Raw genomic sequence first — 17,179 nt, forward strand, 5'->3', positions numbered from 1 at the left:
CGGCTTTGCCAGGTCTTGTCATCACGCTCCACCGTCTCTGGACTATTTCTGGATGCATATCTGCCCTCTGACACACCCTGCGTCTTTGCCAGCTTCCTGATGTCTGTAACTCTAAGGGGCATGGAAAAATGACACTGTCCAACAGAACCAGTGTCCACTGTGCCAAAAAAAACAGAATCACCAGAAATAATGTGGGCACATATGAATGTCCCTAGTAATGGAACACTCCCAGTCCCTGCTTTTCTCCATCTGGGTAATTTATTTTCCAAGGAAAAGTTTTGCAAACATTTATGCATCTTGAGACATTTTTATGATATGATTTTATAATTTTGATGGATTTTTCCCCCTTAGTTAAGAAATCATTAAAATCCATTTTGGGCTGATTATTCCTCCTCTGTTCGTAACAGCAACAAGCTAAGACTGACTGGATTATCTAGTCATAAAAGGTACTTCCCCACCGCCCTGTGTGCTCTTTGGGGTTTGGGCTGAGGGCTACAGATCTCCTCCCGCTGGCCTTGTGGCTAACCTGTGGCTTGGTGGCCCAGCCCTCTCTTTTCCCAGAAATCTTTTTCAAAAAGCTGATCTCTGCTTGGCCCTTCCCAACCTGAAAGAGAGCCTTCTTGTTCAGGGTGGGAAGAAGGGCTAATGGAACACAGTCCCACCCACGAATAACTGCTGACAAAATTGCATCCAATCCATGTCCCTATCCTGCTCACTGTTCCATGAAGGAGGCTGCATCTGCCCATCTCTTCCACCCCCTGCCCACCCACTTTCATGTTACTGAAAGCCTCCTCGCTCACCCCCACTGCCCAACACTCCCCTCTTCTCTCAGTCACGTGGAAGGCCCAGGAGCGGGCAGGATGATTACAGTATCACCTCCCACCTTCCCAGCTACATGGTTGAATAGCTCAGCACATCAGTCTAGAAAAGTCACCCTAAAAAACAGTTCTAGTTTGGGGAGGTGATACATTCTTGCTTTATCTCACTGCTGTCATTGCAATGAGGGGAGTGTGTGTCCTGGGCTGAGTACAGGAGGAAGCTGAGTCTCAGCAGTCTGGGATGAGACAAGTACTTCAAAATCAATCAATCATTCAATATCAATCAATCAAGATTTTTCCACTTTCAAAAAAACACTAATGGCCAGTTGAAAATAGCAGCCACTGAATTAGCTTGGGTTTATCACACCAATAACTTGCATTATCACATTGTTTCTTTATTTTGTTAAAAAAAATAAGTAAAGTTATGTTTCATGATTTGGAGGTTGCAACTAAAATATACTGTGAGGGAATAAAAGGAGAAATTTTGATAAAAGATAGGACCCCCCCCCTTTATAGTGTAGAGCTGATTCTGTGAGTTATTCCAACAAGCATGCTTTCTATATTATATCAAGCAAATATTGGCAACAAAAACCTATTCTCCCTGTCTCTTGGGTATTTTGATTTGAAAAATAGAGTTTCAAGTTGTTTTCCTGATTTCTATAAAGATCTATAATGGTCTTAATGAAATTGCAGAAAATATAAAACCAAAGATTTTTGATATTTTGCCTAAATTCAAAGTAGACTTTGCTCATCTAGCTGCACTTCTGGCAAATGGAGTAAATGTAAATTTTGGAAAATTCCACTCAGTTTATAAACTTTGTATCAAAGAAAATTTTTAAAACTTATCTCACTAAATGTCCTGAGCACCTTTTATATAACCATGCTAAAAAGATATGTGATTTGCTTCCCTGCAATATTGATGATTTCATAATGAAATTTGTGATCCCCTTTTCAGTTCCCTCAAAACATGCAGAAGCAAGCACTTCGTGAGCTTTCTGACTTATGGAAATGGAAGGAGATAGATTTCTTAGACATATGCCTACAAGATGTCGTGTAGAAAAGATGTTAAAATATAGGCCTATCATAAAATCACATTTTCAAAGTGTGAGATGAGAAAAAAAAATGTCCTTTCTGTAGTTGAAAATATACTGAGGATGAGAACAGAGAAGGTTATTGTTGATGGGAACATGTCTGCCATGTTCTTCAAAACTGCTTCAGGATCTTAAGGAGGCAGAGAAAAGGATGAACTTTTTACCTGACTTCTTCCATTTAGATGTGGGTTGTGACAAAAAACTCATCTGGTGGAAAATGACTCATTTCTTAGTATAAGACTCTTTTGGAACTTGAAAAAAAAAAATCGTTAGAAAAGGACAGCCAAGTTAAACAGGACTTTCTCAATGTCTTGCTAAAACTGTAACTTATTTAGAATCCAATTTCAATTTCACAAGTTTGAATTGCCTCTGTGCTTTACATCCATTTTCCAGAGAAAAGTGGCTTACCTTAGATGACATCCAATGTCCTTTGAAGTGTTTTGGGATGATGGAGTTTAGACATGGTTAGCTTGTCTGATGAATTTATGGATGCAAATACCTGACTGACATTTGTCTACTGAACAAGGCAGGTCTATAACCAGCCTTTAGCTGCAAAAGGTAGACATTAATTCCTACAAGTCTAAAAATCTGCAGTTGCTAGTAAGTAAAACCTACATATTCCATGCCTAGACACTTTGTTGAAAGGATATTTAGCTTCATGTCATCACATCAATCTGACACAAGGAATCAGTGTACTGTGGGCTTGGGAAGAGCAGAGCTGGAGTAAATTTTACATTTGCCTCTAACTGATTTTACCACTACGTAAGAGAAAAGATGGCTGGTCTGAATGCCACAGGCAATCATAGAAATATTATTAGAAAATTAACCTGGACGAGTAAAAAAATCTCCTGGGACAGAAGGAAATGCTTCATTGCTATCTTTTATTAAATATATGTAATATTTGTCTGGTTAATCCTATTGCATTTATGTTTTCCTTTTGGAAGTCTTACATTTGTGTATCTTAAGAATATACTATAATTGGGGCTGGGGATGTGGCTCAAGTGGTAGCGCGCTCGCCTGGCATGCGTGTGGCCCGGGTTCGATCCTCAGCACCACATACCAACAAAGATGTTGTGTCCGCCGAGAACTAAAAAATAAATATTAAAAATTCTCTCTCTCTCTCTCTCTCTCTCTCTCTCTCTCTCTCTCTCTCTCTCTCTCTCCTCTCTCACTCTCTCTTTAAAAAAAAAAAGAATATACTATAATTAATCTATAAATTTAAATATTCTATAAGGAAATTTAAAAAGTTGAATTGCTGTATCAGAGGATAGAAAAAGGAGCAAAATATATATTTCTCACACATTTTATTTAGTTAGTCCTATTAGTTACTGCTAATCACCACTATATAGTCCTATTATTTTGTTTGAAAACAGCATATGTAAAAAACAATACAGAATAATATTGTAAATAATACAGAATAATAATTCCAAATCGCTACCTGTTTTTAATATTATATAGTAATGCTTTAAAAATTAGTAGCATATATGCGTATAATTATTTATTATTTCTGTGGCTTTCTGGCATGGCATGGCTGTGTCCTGAGCTGTCTTTCTAAGGGTTGGTGATCCTATCCATCACTCAGCACCATGCTTCTGAGATACCCCATGCTGTCATGCATGTCACTAGTTCAATTCTCTTTGTTGCTAAGTAGTGTTCCTTCATATGACATACCTCTGGTGGGGTTTTTGTTTTGTTTTGTTTTTGAGATGGGCCTGCTACTCAGGCCAGCTTTAAACTTGCAATCCTCCTGCCTCAGTCTCTGGAGCAGCTGGGATTACAGCAGCTAGATATACACCACCTTGCCCAGTTTACCCCTGTTTTATTTTTTTTTCTGTTTGTTTTACCTACTCACTAGCTGGTGAACATTTGTGTTGTTTCCAGTTTGGGGTGATCATGAATATACTATTATAAATATATGCATGCAGGCTTTTGTATGAACATGTTTTTGTTTCTCTTCGGTAATACCCAATGGCAGAATTCATGGATTGTATGGTAGTTGTATATTTTGCTTTGCAAGAAACCCTCAAATGCTTTTCCAAAATGGCTATACCATTTTGCATTCCTACCAGCAATGTATGAGCTGCTTGGCTTTCTAACTAGTACTTAGTAATTTCAGTGTTTAGATTTTTTTCCCTTCTTTAGTCATTCTAGTAGGTGTATTTCATTATCTTAAAATTTCACACCAGGCATTTTGATGGACATTCACAACTGCCTCCCATGGAACTGAGACAAAAAGAAAACAGAAAGAAAGACAATTCCTCCTGTGAAACCAAAGAATAGGAACAGGTGTGGCAAGGGTCTGGGAAATGTGCAAGACACAGACCATATCCTGGGTAAAGAATTAGCTTTGGCTGAGCTATGTGGGGGTGGTCAGCTAGACTCTCCCTCCCCTCAGGAGCTCTCTCCAGAGCTCTGATGTTCCCCTGTTTGCTGCTTCAAGAGGAAAGGAGTGGGGGGAGGGGAGTAGAGCACTCTTGCTCAGATGGCTCATTCATGACACTGGCTGTGAGCTCCATGAAGGTAGCTGGCCATCACTTTGTCCCCTGCTTTGCCCTAGAACCTGGTTCACTGCCAGCCTCATAATAGGAGCCCTAGAGGTACTTGTGAGATAAATGAAGTGAGTGAGTATCTCTGGTCTGTTTGGCTCACCTCCCCTGACCCTCTCTTTACTGAACATCACCTGGAAGCAGTGACCGTGCTCCCTCTGCCACTCTGAGAAAAGCCCTCTTTGCTCAGCTGACCCAATTCATGGCCCATCTAGTCATTTCTTACCCCTTCCACTGACTGTCCCTCTTCCTCCCCCTGCATCTCTGTGCCATTGACACAACCTCCCTTGCCACCCTCCCTGCCTGCCACAATTCCCTTGTCTCCCCCATTTTATGTCTGTGTACTTGTAGTAGATGCCTTAAAAAAAACTCAGGGGTGCTTAACCAGAGACCCACATTTCAGCCTTTTTTAAAAAATATTTTTAAATTTAGGGACAGGGTCTCACTGAGTTGGTCAGGGCCTACTAAATTGTTGAGGTTGGCTTTGAACTCATGATCCTCCTACCTCAGCCTCCTGAGCCCCTGGGATTACAGGCATGTGCCACCACACCCAGCTAGATGCCAAATTTATAAATCCTAGTTCTTATTCTGAACTTCTCATATCCAAGCACCTATTCTAGCTCTCAGGTGCATGCAAGAGAAAAGCTATCAGAGCACCTGGCCATAGCTCCTTCCTACATTCCAGCTCTCACTGGCCTCCCTGAAAGGCTCAGAATTTTGGTCACATCTTTAATCCTACCCTCATCCAAGATCAGACAAGATAGGGGCTTTCGGGGTGATATGGCCGTAGACAATGATGCCCTTTCCTGCTGAATCTCATCTTGTCCAGTCTATATGACCCCCTCATCGGAATGGAGGAACCAGAGCTTAAGAATCAGAATCATGGGTTTGGACTCTGGTCATCTATTTCCTAACCAAGGAGACAACAACAATTCTTTAATGTCAATCTCAGTGTTCTTTTCTTGGGTCAACCGAAGTTTCTGCCTTATAGTGTGGTTGTAAGGAGTTGTTATATAAGAAGGGCCTTACTGGCATATAGTAAAGAGTAATAGATATGATTTTTGGTAATTCCTGCCTTAAATAATAATTTAAAAAGCTAAAAAGAGGGGTACAATTCATAAAATTTATCTAAACCTTTTCTCTCCAAAAAACAGAGAACACTTTCCTAAGGATGTTGATGGAACTGCCTGGGTGGAAATAGGGTTTTAAGCATGGTGCTCTGCCCCTGCCTAGTGAGCAGCACACCCTAAAGAGAATCTGGTCAGTCAGGATGCTGCCCCCTACTCCTCTCTACCTTGGGCCACAGGCCTTATGGGTTAAGACCCAAGTGCACAGCAAGAGTGGAAGAACAGTCCATGAAGGAGAATGCTTCCACTCCCAACCACAGACATTGGGGACCACCCCAGGAGCAAGCATCACGAAGGAAAAAGAAAAAGACAAACAAAACGAAGGCAGCTCCCTGGCTCGGGGCTCTCTGAGAACACAGCCAAGTACCTAAGGATGGTTTGTATTGTATCCTTTCCAAAGTTCATGTTGAAAATTAATTTCTAATACAACAGTATCAAGGGGTGTGGCCTTTAGGAGGTCATTCTTTTCTTTCCTGAATGAGATTAGAAAAGGGTTTGAAGGAAGGAATTCTCCCCTTCCATCCCTTCTGCCATGGGAGGACACCCTGTTCCTTCCCTCCAGAAGACATAGCAATAAGGCACCATCTTGGAAGCAGTCCTCCTCAACCACTTGCTGGTGCCTTAATCTTAGATTTTTCAATCTCCAGAACTATAAGAAAATAAATTTCCTTTCTTTATAAATTCTCTAGTTCCAGGTATTTGTTACAGTAGCACAAATGGTCTAAGACACTAAGAAGAGGACACTGAAAAGTTTTCCAAAGTGGATGGACCTTGTTGGAGTGAAAAGTTTCCCAGCATGGATAGGATTCTAGAAGGGACATGATAATCACATATCAGGGAAGAGAGTAAAGCTTCACATGGACTCTTTAATTAGATGCCTTCTGAAGTCCAGTCTCATTTTAGAGGTTACATTCTAGAAGACTTTGGGATCTCCAAGGGCTCCCAGCTGCTTGAAAATCAAAAATAAGTAGAAGCAGCTTGTACGTCAATGAGGCAAGTAATTAAGGAAAGTAGGTATTTTTAAAACCAAGGTAACATCAGCACAAGGAGATGTGCACAAAGCTGAGTTATTTTTAGTATTTGGTGAAGGCATATTATTCTTCTGACAATGAGCATAAAGAAAGCCATTAGAAACTTCAGGAAAACCAAAACCTGTTAAAAAAAAAAAGCCCATCTATAAATCAAATGAAATGTGGTGTGCCTTTGAGCCACTGATGAAGCATAAGAAAATTGGATACATTTGACCTTGATGCTAAGAACCCCTTCTGAGCGGCCTGGGCATCATGACATTGAATCAGGAGGGAAGGAAATGTAATCCTTAGATATTCCTTGGCTCAGCAGTGGCAGTGAACTGCCCTCATACGGGCATGAGAATGTGATATTGGTTTATTGATCTTTTTCAACTTTTAGAATCAATCCATGGGCAAAATGCAACCAATGCAATTATGACTTCAGAACAATATCTAAATATTATCATATTTAAAATATAAAAATAAGATGATGAAAGACGTAAAACCGAGAGGGAAAGGAGTAGAAGGGGAAGAGGAGAGGCAGGAGCCATGTCTCTTGTTTTATGTAGTGGGATATTATTAGATTTTATCTCCACTCTGTGAAGTAGGAAGTAAGGTGTATTATTTAAAGCTCCAATGTCCCCAATAAAAGAACCAAGAATATTTTAACTAGCAAAATCCAAAAGAGTAGGGAGACATGATGGGCCATCTAAGTGAACTGAAACCTTAGTTTTCATAGAATATATTTGTTTTCTGGGGCTGCCATGTTATGAACCAAAAGCTGGGTGACTTGGACAATAAAATTCCTCACCTCCCAGTTCCAGACGCCAGGGGTGTGAAGTCAAGGTGACAGGGCTGGTTCCTTCTGAGGTCTTTGAGCAGCAATCCGTTCCCTGCCTCTCCCTGGGAATTTGCCCCTTTGCTGGCAATATTTGGTATTTCTTGGTTTGTGGATGTGCCACTCCAAGAGCCTCCTTCTTCTCTATTTGGCATCCTCACTGTGACTTCACATTGTCTTTTCTCTTTGTCCGAATGTCCACTTTTTATAAGGACACGAAGAATTCTAAACTTAAACTTGGATTTCTTTTTTGATGTAACTTTTATTTCAATCAATAACATATGTATGTATGTATGTATGTATGTCCTGGATCAGGTGATAAATGTATTTCTTTAATTTTTTAAAATTTTGATATAGTCTCATATTTTGAGAAAATTTGCAAAAATACACAAAGAACCCTATGTAGCCCAGATGTTGGACTTGGCTTTCCAGATGGTTATGAAGGTACATTTGTCAAGGTGGGAGAATAGGACACACTAAACAACTTGTAGGATGTACACCTTTTAAATATTTAGACAGAGGCTGGGGTTGTGGCTTAGTGGTAGAGCGCTTGCCTAGCACGATATGTGAGGCCCTGGGTTCAATCCTCAGCACCACATAAAAATAAATAAATTAAATAAAAGTATATATATATATATATATATATATATATATATATACATTTTATATAATATATATATTTATATACATTATATATAATATATATGTAAATATATATACATTTTATATAATATATATATTTATATACATTATATATAATATATATGTAAATATATATATATATATATATAAAATATATATATTTAGAAATATGGTAGGCCCTGGTAGGCCCCATGGGTTGGGAGAAGCCGAGCCCTTTCTGCAGCCCATGTCTAGGGGTTGGCGTTGGAGCAGCATCGCTTGGAAACAGCACCGCAGCCTGACCCGTTAATGAGAAGCAGGTGCCTGTAGCACCACATGGCTCTCTGCTGTCAGCAAGAGGCTGGCCTCCCTCCTGGCTGTGCTGGGCCTTTCCCACCACCATTCTCTTGTTTCTGTTTCCCCTCCCCTTTGCATCTGCCCCTCTCTCCTTGGTTTTCCTTGTTCTCTCTTGTACTTGATTCTTTCCCCATGGAGCAAATGGCCTGTTGCTACTCTCCTGTTCCAGACCCACTTTCACCCACAAAACTTGCATCCATACCTAATCCTGGCCTTTCACCTTGATCCTTAACAAGGCCCTTGGCCCATTCCTAGGCCCCTGCATCTTCATACAGGGGCAGGATCCTAACCCTGGAACTCTGGATCCAGTCTGGAATCTTGATCTAAAGCCTCTCATTCATATTCCTAAGAGCCTTTGGGAGTGGTGAAAAACTGGACATCTGCCCAGGGTGTGGCCAGGGGCAGCATTCCTGGAGACTGTAGGACCAGCTTGGAGGAGAACAAAAAGGATTCCTATGAAGTACACCCCACTGAGCCCTGCTGCTGAGAAGTCCCCTGCCCCTGAGGCCTGAGGGGAACTCAGGAGGGGGCAGTGAGAGGGAGGGCAGTGACACTCAGGGAACAGGACTCAGGAGTCTCTGGACACAGAGGAGGGCTGGCAAAGGCTTCCTGCTAGAGGCCGGAGGTCATTCTTCATTCAGTCACTCAACAACTATTTATTGAGCACCGCCCAAGTGGCAGACCCTTCACCAAGACCTGGGGGACAGCAATGAGCAGAATCAAGTCCCCACCCTTATGGGACTCACATTCATATTGAGGAGACAGACAAGAAACACACTAAAAGATATGTTGAATGACAAAGTCTGTCTGCATAAGGCGTCCCAGGAAGGCCTTTCTGAAGAGTGGCATCTGAATGAATCTTAAATGACCCCAAGAAGTGAGGCCTGCAAATATGAGGACACTGTCCAAATTAAGTAAGGAGCAAGAACAATGGCCTCAAGGTGACAGCAGGTGACATGTGGGACTGAACATAGTGAGCAAGGACAGAGACAGGGGGTGACTCCAGAGAAGTAGCAGGGTGTTGATTGTCCACGAGGCTAGTCCTGGATTCCAAGGACCTGGGAAAAGGAGAGAGTCTCCAAGAGGTAGAAGTGGTGTATGGAGAGTGGGGAGGAGACGTCTGGAGAGTGTATGGAGGTGTATGGAGTGCAGTTACCCCAAGTAGGGTCAAGGTGGCCTGGAATAGAGGCAGCTGGGCACAGCAGGAGAGAAGGTGGGGCCTGAACCATTTCCCCACCCATGGCCCCAGGTGCACACACAGCGAGCTCAGGCTTGCTCCACTCTACCCAGGACACACACCAGCAAGCACAGGTGGAGAGGAAGCAGAGGCTTGCCTTTCCCGTCCGTGCACAGAGAAATAAGGACACATGAACACGTGCACAGAACTCCTTATGTAAATGCAGACATTCATGAGAAATCCTAGCATGGCAAAATATCAAGGCTGGAGGACTTTAGAACAACTCCTACATATAACAGAGAAACTGAGGCCCAGAGAATGGAAACCTCATTTGGTGGTCTAGGCAGATCTCCATTTATCCCTCTCCATGTGTGCACAGGTGCGCAGTACTCACACATACCAGCCCAGGGTTCCTTCTATAGTCCCATCTTCTCAAGGTTCCAGGCCAGCCAGTCCCTAGAGACCCACAGGCTTAATCAAGTCCCACCAGAAGTGAGCTGAGTTTCCTCTCAATTATGCCAACAAACTGTCAAGCATGTGGGCTAGGGACTGAGGCCAATGTGCCCCTCTATCAGGATGACTCTAGTCCCACAACCATGGCTGAGCTCAAGGTACAGCAGCACCCCTCCATCTGTTCCAGGGTCTGTGGCCCTTTGTCTGTTTCTGGGCCTTGCCTCCTTTAAATCTTCCCTTCTCTGACCTGGATCTACCCTGACTGGCTGTGACTCCATCCCCTCCCACCCCCTTCCTTCCTCCAGGTCTCGTCTGTCTCTCTCCAGTTCTCTCTCTTTCTGCTGGGCTCCATCCCTCTCTCTCCATTTTCTTTCAGGATTTTTTTTTTTTTTTGCCATCCAGGAAAAGTTGACATGTTGCTATGCCACAGCAGCCCAGGGCCTCTCTGCGGTAGGAGTGTCCAGGCTAAGCAGTTGCTGCTGGGGTGGGACTGGCCACCTTGTTTGGAGATAGCAGGACCCAAGGGGAGAGGATGTGGGAGGAGCCGGAGAGAGGGCTGAGTCTCTGCAAAGCAGGAGAGGGAGGGAGTGGTGGAAAAAACATGGAGGAAGTCCCTGTGACACTGATCAATTTTCTTGGTTTGCCTTTGAATGTCCAGATGTTAGCTCTGCAAATTGTGTGTCCCAGGAAACCCATCAGTTCCAGGAAAGTCAGAGCAGTTGGTTGATCACCCTACACACTGTCTGAGAACCCCTGGAGCTGAGGCCTGGACTGGCAGTGGGGGCTCCCAAATCTGGGCCCTTGCTTCCCTCTTCAGGGACCTCAATTCTCTTTTTCTCTGCTGTAGGGTTGCTGAGACTCAGGATGGCAGAAGGACTTGAGAGGGTCTGAGAAGAGCGCTCCAGTCCTGAGCCTGGAATAAGGTCAGCTGGGTTGCCATCAGTGATCTGGGGACAGTCAAGGTGCCACATACCCACTGAGGGCCCCCTACCTCCAGGCTTGAACCATGGTGGCCCAGGTACATGCAGGGAGCTCCAGGCTGGGAAGCAGATGGGGAGCTGGGCTCCTGGCTGGCCTTCTAGCCCACTGTTATATCTTGTGGGGTGGGTTTTGCAGGAAGAACTTCAGCTTGGGACAGCAAGGAGGAGAGGGACTGCTCAGGAGGTAATAAGTACCCAATGAAAGGGCACACAATGGCTCCTTGAGCTCTGCCCAGGGTGGGCCCATTGTGAAACACTGTGGAGAGTCAGATAGTCCTTAGGTAAAGTCCGCTCAGCCCTGGTGGCCCTTGTCTGACTGTCTCCTTCCTTATGGTGGTAGAACAGAACTGCACCTGCTGGCAGCTTTAGGACCTGGGTAGACCACTGACTGACACACACATTCTCACTTCTGCCTAAATGGGCTGGTTCCTCTTGCTTTGGCCCTCAACCCCCCAGGGGGTTGTTCTGATGTGGGATTCTGAGAACAGCCTGGTGTTTGGCTACCGTCAAAGGCTTCAGTAATGGAGAGTTAGAGGGGCCAGGGTTCCCAGACCCCAGGAATGCTGATGACTCACTCACCCACCCAACTGAGTATGGGTCTTCTATGCCATATACAATCTTCTCTGCATGATTTTAGGCACATCCTTTCCCTGGGTCTAGGCCTGGAGTCCCAATCTATGCCAGATGGAGGATGCACGAATGGATGAGCCCTAAAGCGCTTTCCTTTCTGGCATCCAATCATCTGACTCCCCCAATCCATTGAATCAAAAAATGTTAATTGAGCCTCTTCTCTGCACCAGGGATCGATAGCAACTGGGAAGGCAAGGCATCTGCCCTCAAGAGACCCCCCCCCCAGTAGAGGGGTCACACTTTAAACATGTATGAATAAGTCATTGCAATTTATATAGGAAGTGCATAAAGAAAAAGGGGAGGTTGTGAGAGCAATTAAAAGAGACCTCCTTCAGACTAGGAGGACTCAGAAGGCTGCTCTGATAAGGTGGGGTTTAATGCATGTGCCAGAAGGAACTAGCCACACCAGGGGGGACTAGGGCTTGGCAGGTGGTGATGGTGGGGTTTCACTCTAACCCTGATGTTTTGGAGGAGGGGAAAGATAAGGGGACTACAAGCTTCTTAGAGTCCCTGGATGTGAGGATGGTGGCAAGGCCTTTGTGTAAGTGAGAGTAAAGAAGCCAGTGAAGCCCCCTCTAACAGGAAGTCCTCCCTGACTGACACTGCGGTCCCTGGTTTTCCCCCTGCTTTCTTGACCCCTGGATGTGTAGGCTTCCTCTGCTTGACTCACCAATTCAGGACTTCCTCAGAAACTCTCCAGCACAGTAAGGATGGTGCAAGAGGGGGCTTCATCTGTGGGGGGTGGGGGATCTAAATTAGACCACAGTGATATCCTCAGCGCCAGAACCCAGTGTTTGCAGGCAGCACACTGTGGACTTCTGCAGCCTTGCTTGGTGAGAGAGGGGTGTGATGAGCTGGAATCGGGCTCCTCAGATGCTTCCAGCCAAAGATGGTTCCTGTTCGTCCTCGGTCCTGCCAAGAGGGTAAGTTCAGCCACAAGCAGAATTCAGCAAGTTAACAGACAAAAGGAACAGGCAGCTTGATCTAGTCTAGAAAGTTCTTTTCGGGCCTCCCTCGTCTTTTGGTTTCTCCTCCAGCAATGTTGTTTTAGGCCTCTTTATGCCTCCATTTCTATTCCCCTGAGCCCTCCTGTTTGAGAAAAAATGTCCAAGGTGTGTGTATACCCCTTCACACAGTTTGGGGACCTCACGGGGCCCAGAGGGGACAAGCTGACAAGCTGAGTGCATGGAGGTCCGGCACTGACAGTGGATTTCAAGCACTTCGAGGCCACAGAGAGAATGTGCCAGGAGTGAGACCGTCCACCTCAGGCCTGTGTGCCAGTGGGCCGTACTGATGGGACCTCTCTAGGAGCCTGGCTGTCCCCGAATCCCAGCCAGGGACACTGATGCCCAATTGGTTCCTGTCCCCAGCTTTCAGTTACCAAGTTCTGAGCCAGGCTTTCTGTCGTCCCACCCCCCGCCTCCTGTCCCTCCCCACTCGGCTCGGGTGGGGCTGGGATTGGAGCCTTGGGAGCTCCCTGGGCACCACCAGTGGACGCTGCCTCGGCCAGCAGGATGTTTTCCTAAAAACACGCCTAACATTCTGGCCTCTTGCTGAGGGTTGGGACCTGGCAGCTGCTTCACACACTGTGACCTTCTCAGTTTCTCACTGTGACCCCCCCCTGCCCCCCGCCACATACACATCAGTACACACTCACTTCCACACACAAACTCACACACCAAGACAGACACCCAGGGTGTCACACCCACAACGACACAGAGTCCCAGCACACAAAGACACAGCTGCTCCCCCCAAACCTTCTCAAACACAAATTCACACACACACAGTTTCACACTGGAATCTCCACTAACACCTACAAATTCATCCACACACAGTAATACACAATCCCAGCCCCCTAAATTTGTGCAGGCTCACAGGTACAAACACACACAAACACCGGGACAGCCGACTGGGAGAAAGGAGCCGCTCCTTTTTTTTTTTTTCCTGTTTGAAGTGAGGTTAGAAGTTTCCCACTTTCCATGATATCCAATTTCTCACCCTCCCCCCACCCCATAAAAACTCTTCTGGCCTCATCTTGTCTTGGGTCCAGTCCAGACAGTGCTGTGTCTTTAAGGAAGTTGAAACTGCTAAAAGTGAGAGAGGAAAAGAGAGGGAGAGAGAGAAAACACAACCCAAAAAAATTTGGCCTCTTTCCCCCTCCCGTTTCTGGTGTCACTTATGAAACACGGGTCCCTGTTGTTGCAGCGGCAGTTGTTTTTCGGGAAGGAGGCAGCAAGTGGCTGCCCTGGCTCCTCCCTGCAGCCTCATCCCATTGCAAGGTTCCCAGGCACCCATCCCGGCAGGGTGGCCACAGGCGTGCAAATTGAAGGCGGTGTGGGACCAGGCCGCCCCTTCCTCCCGCGTCCCCGTCCTCCCCTGGGCGCCCTGGCCTTGCTAACTCTTGGTGCTAACTTGGTCTTTTGTTGCTTTTTGGTTCCATCTTGGAAGAAGCTCTGCTGGACTAAGGAAGAGTAGTTTGAAGGTAAGTCAGGGAGTTGAAGGGCTCGCAGGGCCTGTGGGTGGAGGTGGGGGCCGGTTGGACCCAGGAGCTGGTTCCCTCTTGGCACATCCCTGTTGGATCCGGTGCTGGGGACAATCTTGTGCTTGGAGCCATCCGGGGAGCATCTTGCTCCTTCAACAACCAAGACCCCGGAAACCCCAGCCGTGTTTGGCTGGAGCCACGGGCCTTGCCCAAGTCAGCTGAGAGGTCCTGGCAGGGGTTTTCTTAGGCAGCTGCCTGGCGTAGTTTGAGCAGAACAGGCCATGGGTGTGATTCTGCAGAAAGGGCCTGGTGTCTGCTGTGGTCACGGCCAGAGCAGCAGGAGGGAGAGGGTGGGGTGAGGGGGTGGGTGCCCTGCACAAGGAGCCTTGTCTAGGCCAGGGCAAAGCTTACCTATGGGGGGGCTCCAGTGGGAGGGACTGCAACCAGGATGTGGGAGGGCAGGAGGGCGGTTCTGCAAAGTGCTGGGGGAGGGGGCGGCTGGAAAACAGATTTCCAGTCATAAAGTCAGCCAGGGACAGGCCGAGGCAGGGAGAGCTCTCTGTTTGAAGAAGAAGCTGGGGTCCTCTTTTGTCCTGTCTTCACCCTGCCTGGCTGCGTGACCTCGGGCAAGTCCCTGCTTTTCTCTGGGCCTCAGTTTCCCCCTCTGAAGAATGGGGGGTGGTGGGTTTTAGCTGGGTTATGTGGGGGTATGGCCTTGGGATGGAGGTGAGTTTGGGCTGGGGTCCTGGGAGGGACGAGTCACTTGGGCAGGTCCTCGGGATCACCTGGGTGATGTGTCCTTTTCTGCAGGAGGTACCATGCAGGAGCTGCGCCTGCTCTGCTGGGCAGTTCTCCTGGGCCTGGTGCAGTCCTGTCCCGAGCCCTGTGATTGTGGGGAGAAGTACGGCTTCCAGATTGCCGACTGTGCCTACCGCGATCTGGAGGCTGTGCCACCTGGCTTCCCAGCCAATGTGACCACACTGAGCCTGTCAGCTAACCGGCTGCCAGGCTTGCCAGAAGGGGCCTTCAGGGAGGTGCCCCTGCTGCAGTCACTGTGGCTGGCACACAACGAGATCCGCACAGTGGCTGCCGGTGCCCTGTCCCCTCTGGGACACCTTAAGAGCCTGGACCTCAGTCACAACCTCATCTCTGACTTTGCCTGGAGTGACCTGCACAACCTCAGTGCCCTCCAGTTGCTCAAGATGGACAGCAATGAGCTGACCTCTATCCCCCGCGATGCCTTCCGCAGCCTCAGTGCGCTGCGCTCCCTGCAGCTCAACCACAACCGCCTACACACGGTGGCCGAGGGCACCTTCACACCTCTCACAGCACTGTCCCACCTGCAGATCAACGACAATCCCTTCGACTGTACCTGTGGCATTGTGTGGCTCAAGACATGGGCCCTGGCCACGGCTGTGTCCATCCCGGAGCAAGACAATATTGCCTGCACTTCGCCCCACGTGCTCAAGGGCACTCCGCTCAGCCGCCTGCCACCACTGCCTTGCTCCGCCCCCTCAGTGCAGCTCAGTTACCAGCCAAGCCAGGATGGTGCTGAGCTGCGGCCTGGCTTCGTGCTGGCACTCCACTGTGATGTGGACGGGCAGCCGGCCCCCCAGCTTCACTGGCACATCCAGACACCGGGCGGCACTGTGGAGATTGCCAGCCCCAACGTGGGCACTGATGGGCGTGCCCTGCCTGGCACCCCAGCAGCCAGCAGCCGACCGCGCTTCCAGGCCTTTGCCAATGGCAGCCTGCTCATCCCCGACTTTGGCAAGCTGGAGGAGGGTACCTACAGCTGCCTGGCCACCAACGAACTGGGCAGCGCTGAGAGCTCAGTGAACGTGGCACTGGCCACACCGGGCGAAGGCGGGGAGGATGCACTGGGGCGCAGGTTCCATGGCAAAGCGGTGGAAGGCAAGGGCTGCTATACGGTTGACAACGAGGTGCAGCCATCTGGGCCTGAGGACAACGTGGTCATCATCTACCTCAGCCGCGCTGGGAGCCCTGAGACTGCAGCAGCAGGGGAAGGGGCCACCGGGCAGCAGCTCCCAGGCCTGTTCCTGCTGGGCCAGAGCCTCCTCATCTTCTTCCTTGCTTCTTTCTAGCCATGCCCTGACCCAGGCAGGGCTGGGACAACCCAGAGGCCTCCCTAACTTTTCTACCCAAGCTGCCCTTCTTCCTGATAAGTGCAGAGAGGTCTGGAGATGGGCGGCTTGAGGCCTGCTTGGGCAACTCCACATTTTCCTACCTCCCCTCCTAATATCTCTGGAACACCTACCACCCCAACTTCTAGACCTGCTCAGAGCTAGTGACAAGGAGGGACTCGATCCCAGCACTCACCGTCTGTGGTGCTAAATGCTGCTAACAGCATCGTTGAGCCTCCCTATCAGGGGTGGCAAGCTAGAGGTGCGATGCCCTAACCAGACTGGGAACTCCAGGCACTGTGACTGACAAGCTAGTGGGGGCTACCCGGGAGGTGGGGGTTGGCAAGGGGTGTGGCTGAGAGGTGTCCTGGGGCAGGCAGCACAGAAGAGGGTGAAGGATGTGGGCGGTGGCCAGAGGCTCTGTGCCCTGCTGCAGCTCCTTCTGCCCCCAGGTGTTCTCTGACCTTGTGTTTGGGGGGGATGGAGGATACAGGCTGGGCCTCCCTGTCCTCTCACCCTTCCTCTCAGCCTGAGCCCTCTGCCCAGACACCCACCCTTGTTTTTCCTCCAAGTACGCATCTATAGCCTGCCCCTCCTAAGAGGCCAGCCAGCCTGGGGGTGGCAGAGAAATAAATAGCATTTCTGATGCTCCCCTGGGTCTGCCTGGAGTTTTGTCTGGATCCAAGAGTCCCTCCTGGGGGTTAGGATCAGGAGTCACAGAGTCAGGATAGCCACATTTATGTGCCCACATAGGACATGGGTCTATGGGACATAACATGAACTTCGTGGCAGGCAGCATGGTTAGGGGTGGCCCAGCGGTGAGAGGGGGCAGGGCCTTGGCTTGAGCTGGGTGCAGATATTCCCTGCCTACAAACTACCCCACAGGACAAATCAGGGTGGGAGCC

General features: G+C 47.9%; 1 protein-coding gene across 1 annotated transcript; it reads left to right on the top strand.

Annotated features, from left to right (window-relative positions):
• The first annotated feature begins 13,845 nt into the window (after positions 1–13,845).
• On the top strand, positions 13,846–16,925 carry Islr (immunoglobulin superfamily containing leucine rich repeat). The gene is made up of 2 exons (XM_026387766.2): positions 13,846–14,130; positions 14,941–16,925. The coding sequence occupies exon 2, from the start codon at positions 14,949–14,951 to the stop codon at positions 16,233–16,235; it is 1,287 nt and encodes a 428-aa protein (XP_026243551.1). The 5' UTR covers positions 13,846–14,130; positions 14,941–14,948; the 3' UTR covers positions 16,236–16,925.
• The last annotated feature ends 254 nt before the right edge of the window (positions 16,926–17,179 follow it).

Source organism: Urocitellus parryii, chromosome 6 (assembly GCF_045843805.1).
Source record: "Urocitellus parryii isolate mUroPar1 chromosome 6, mUroPar1.hap1, whole genome shotgun sequence".
Classification (NCBI taxonomy): Eukaryota; Metazoa; Chordata; class Mammalia; order Rodentia; family Sciuridae; genus Urocitellus; species Urocitellus parryii.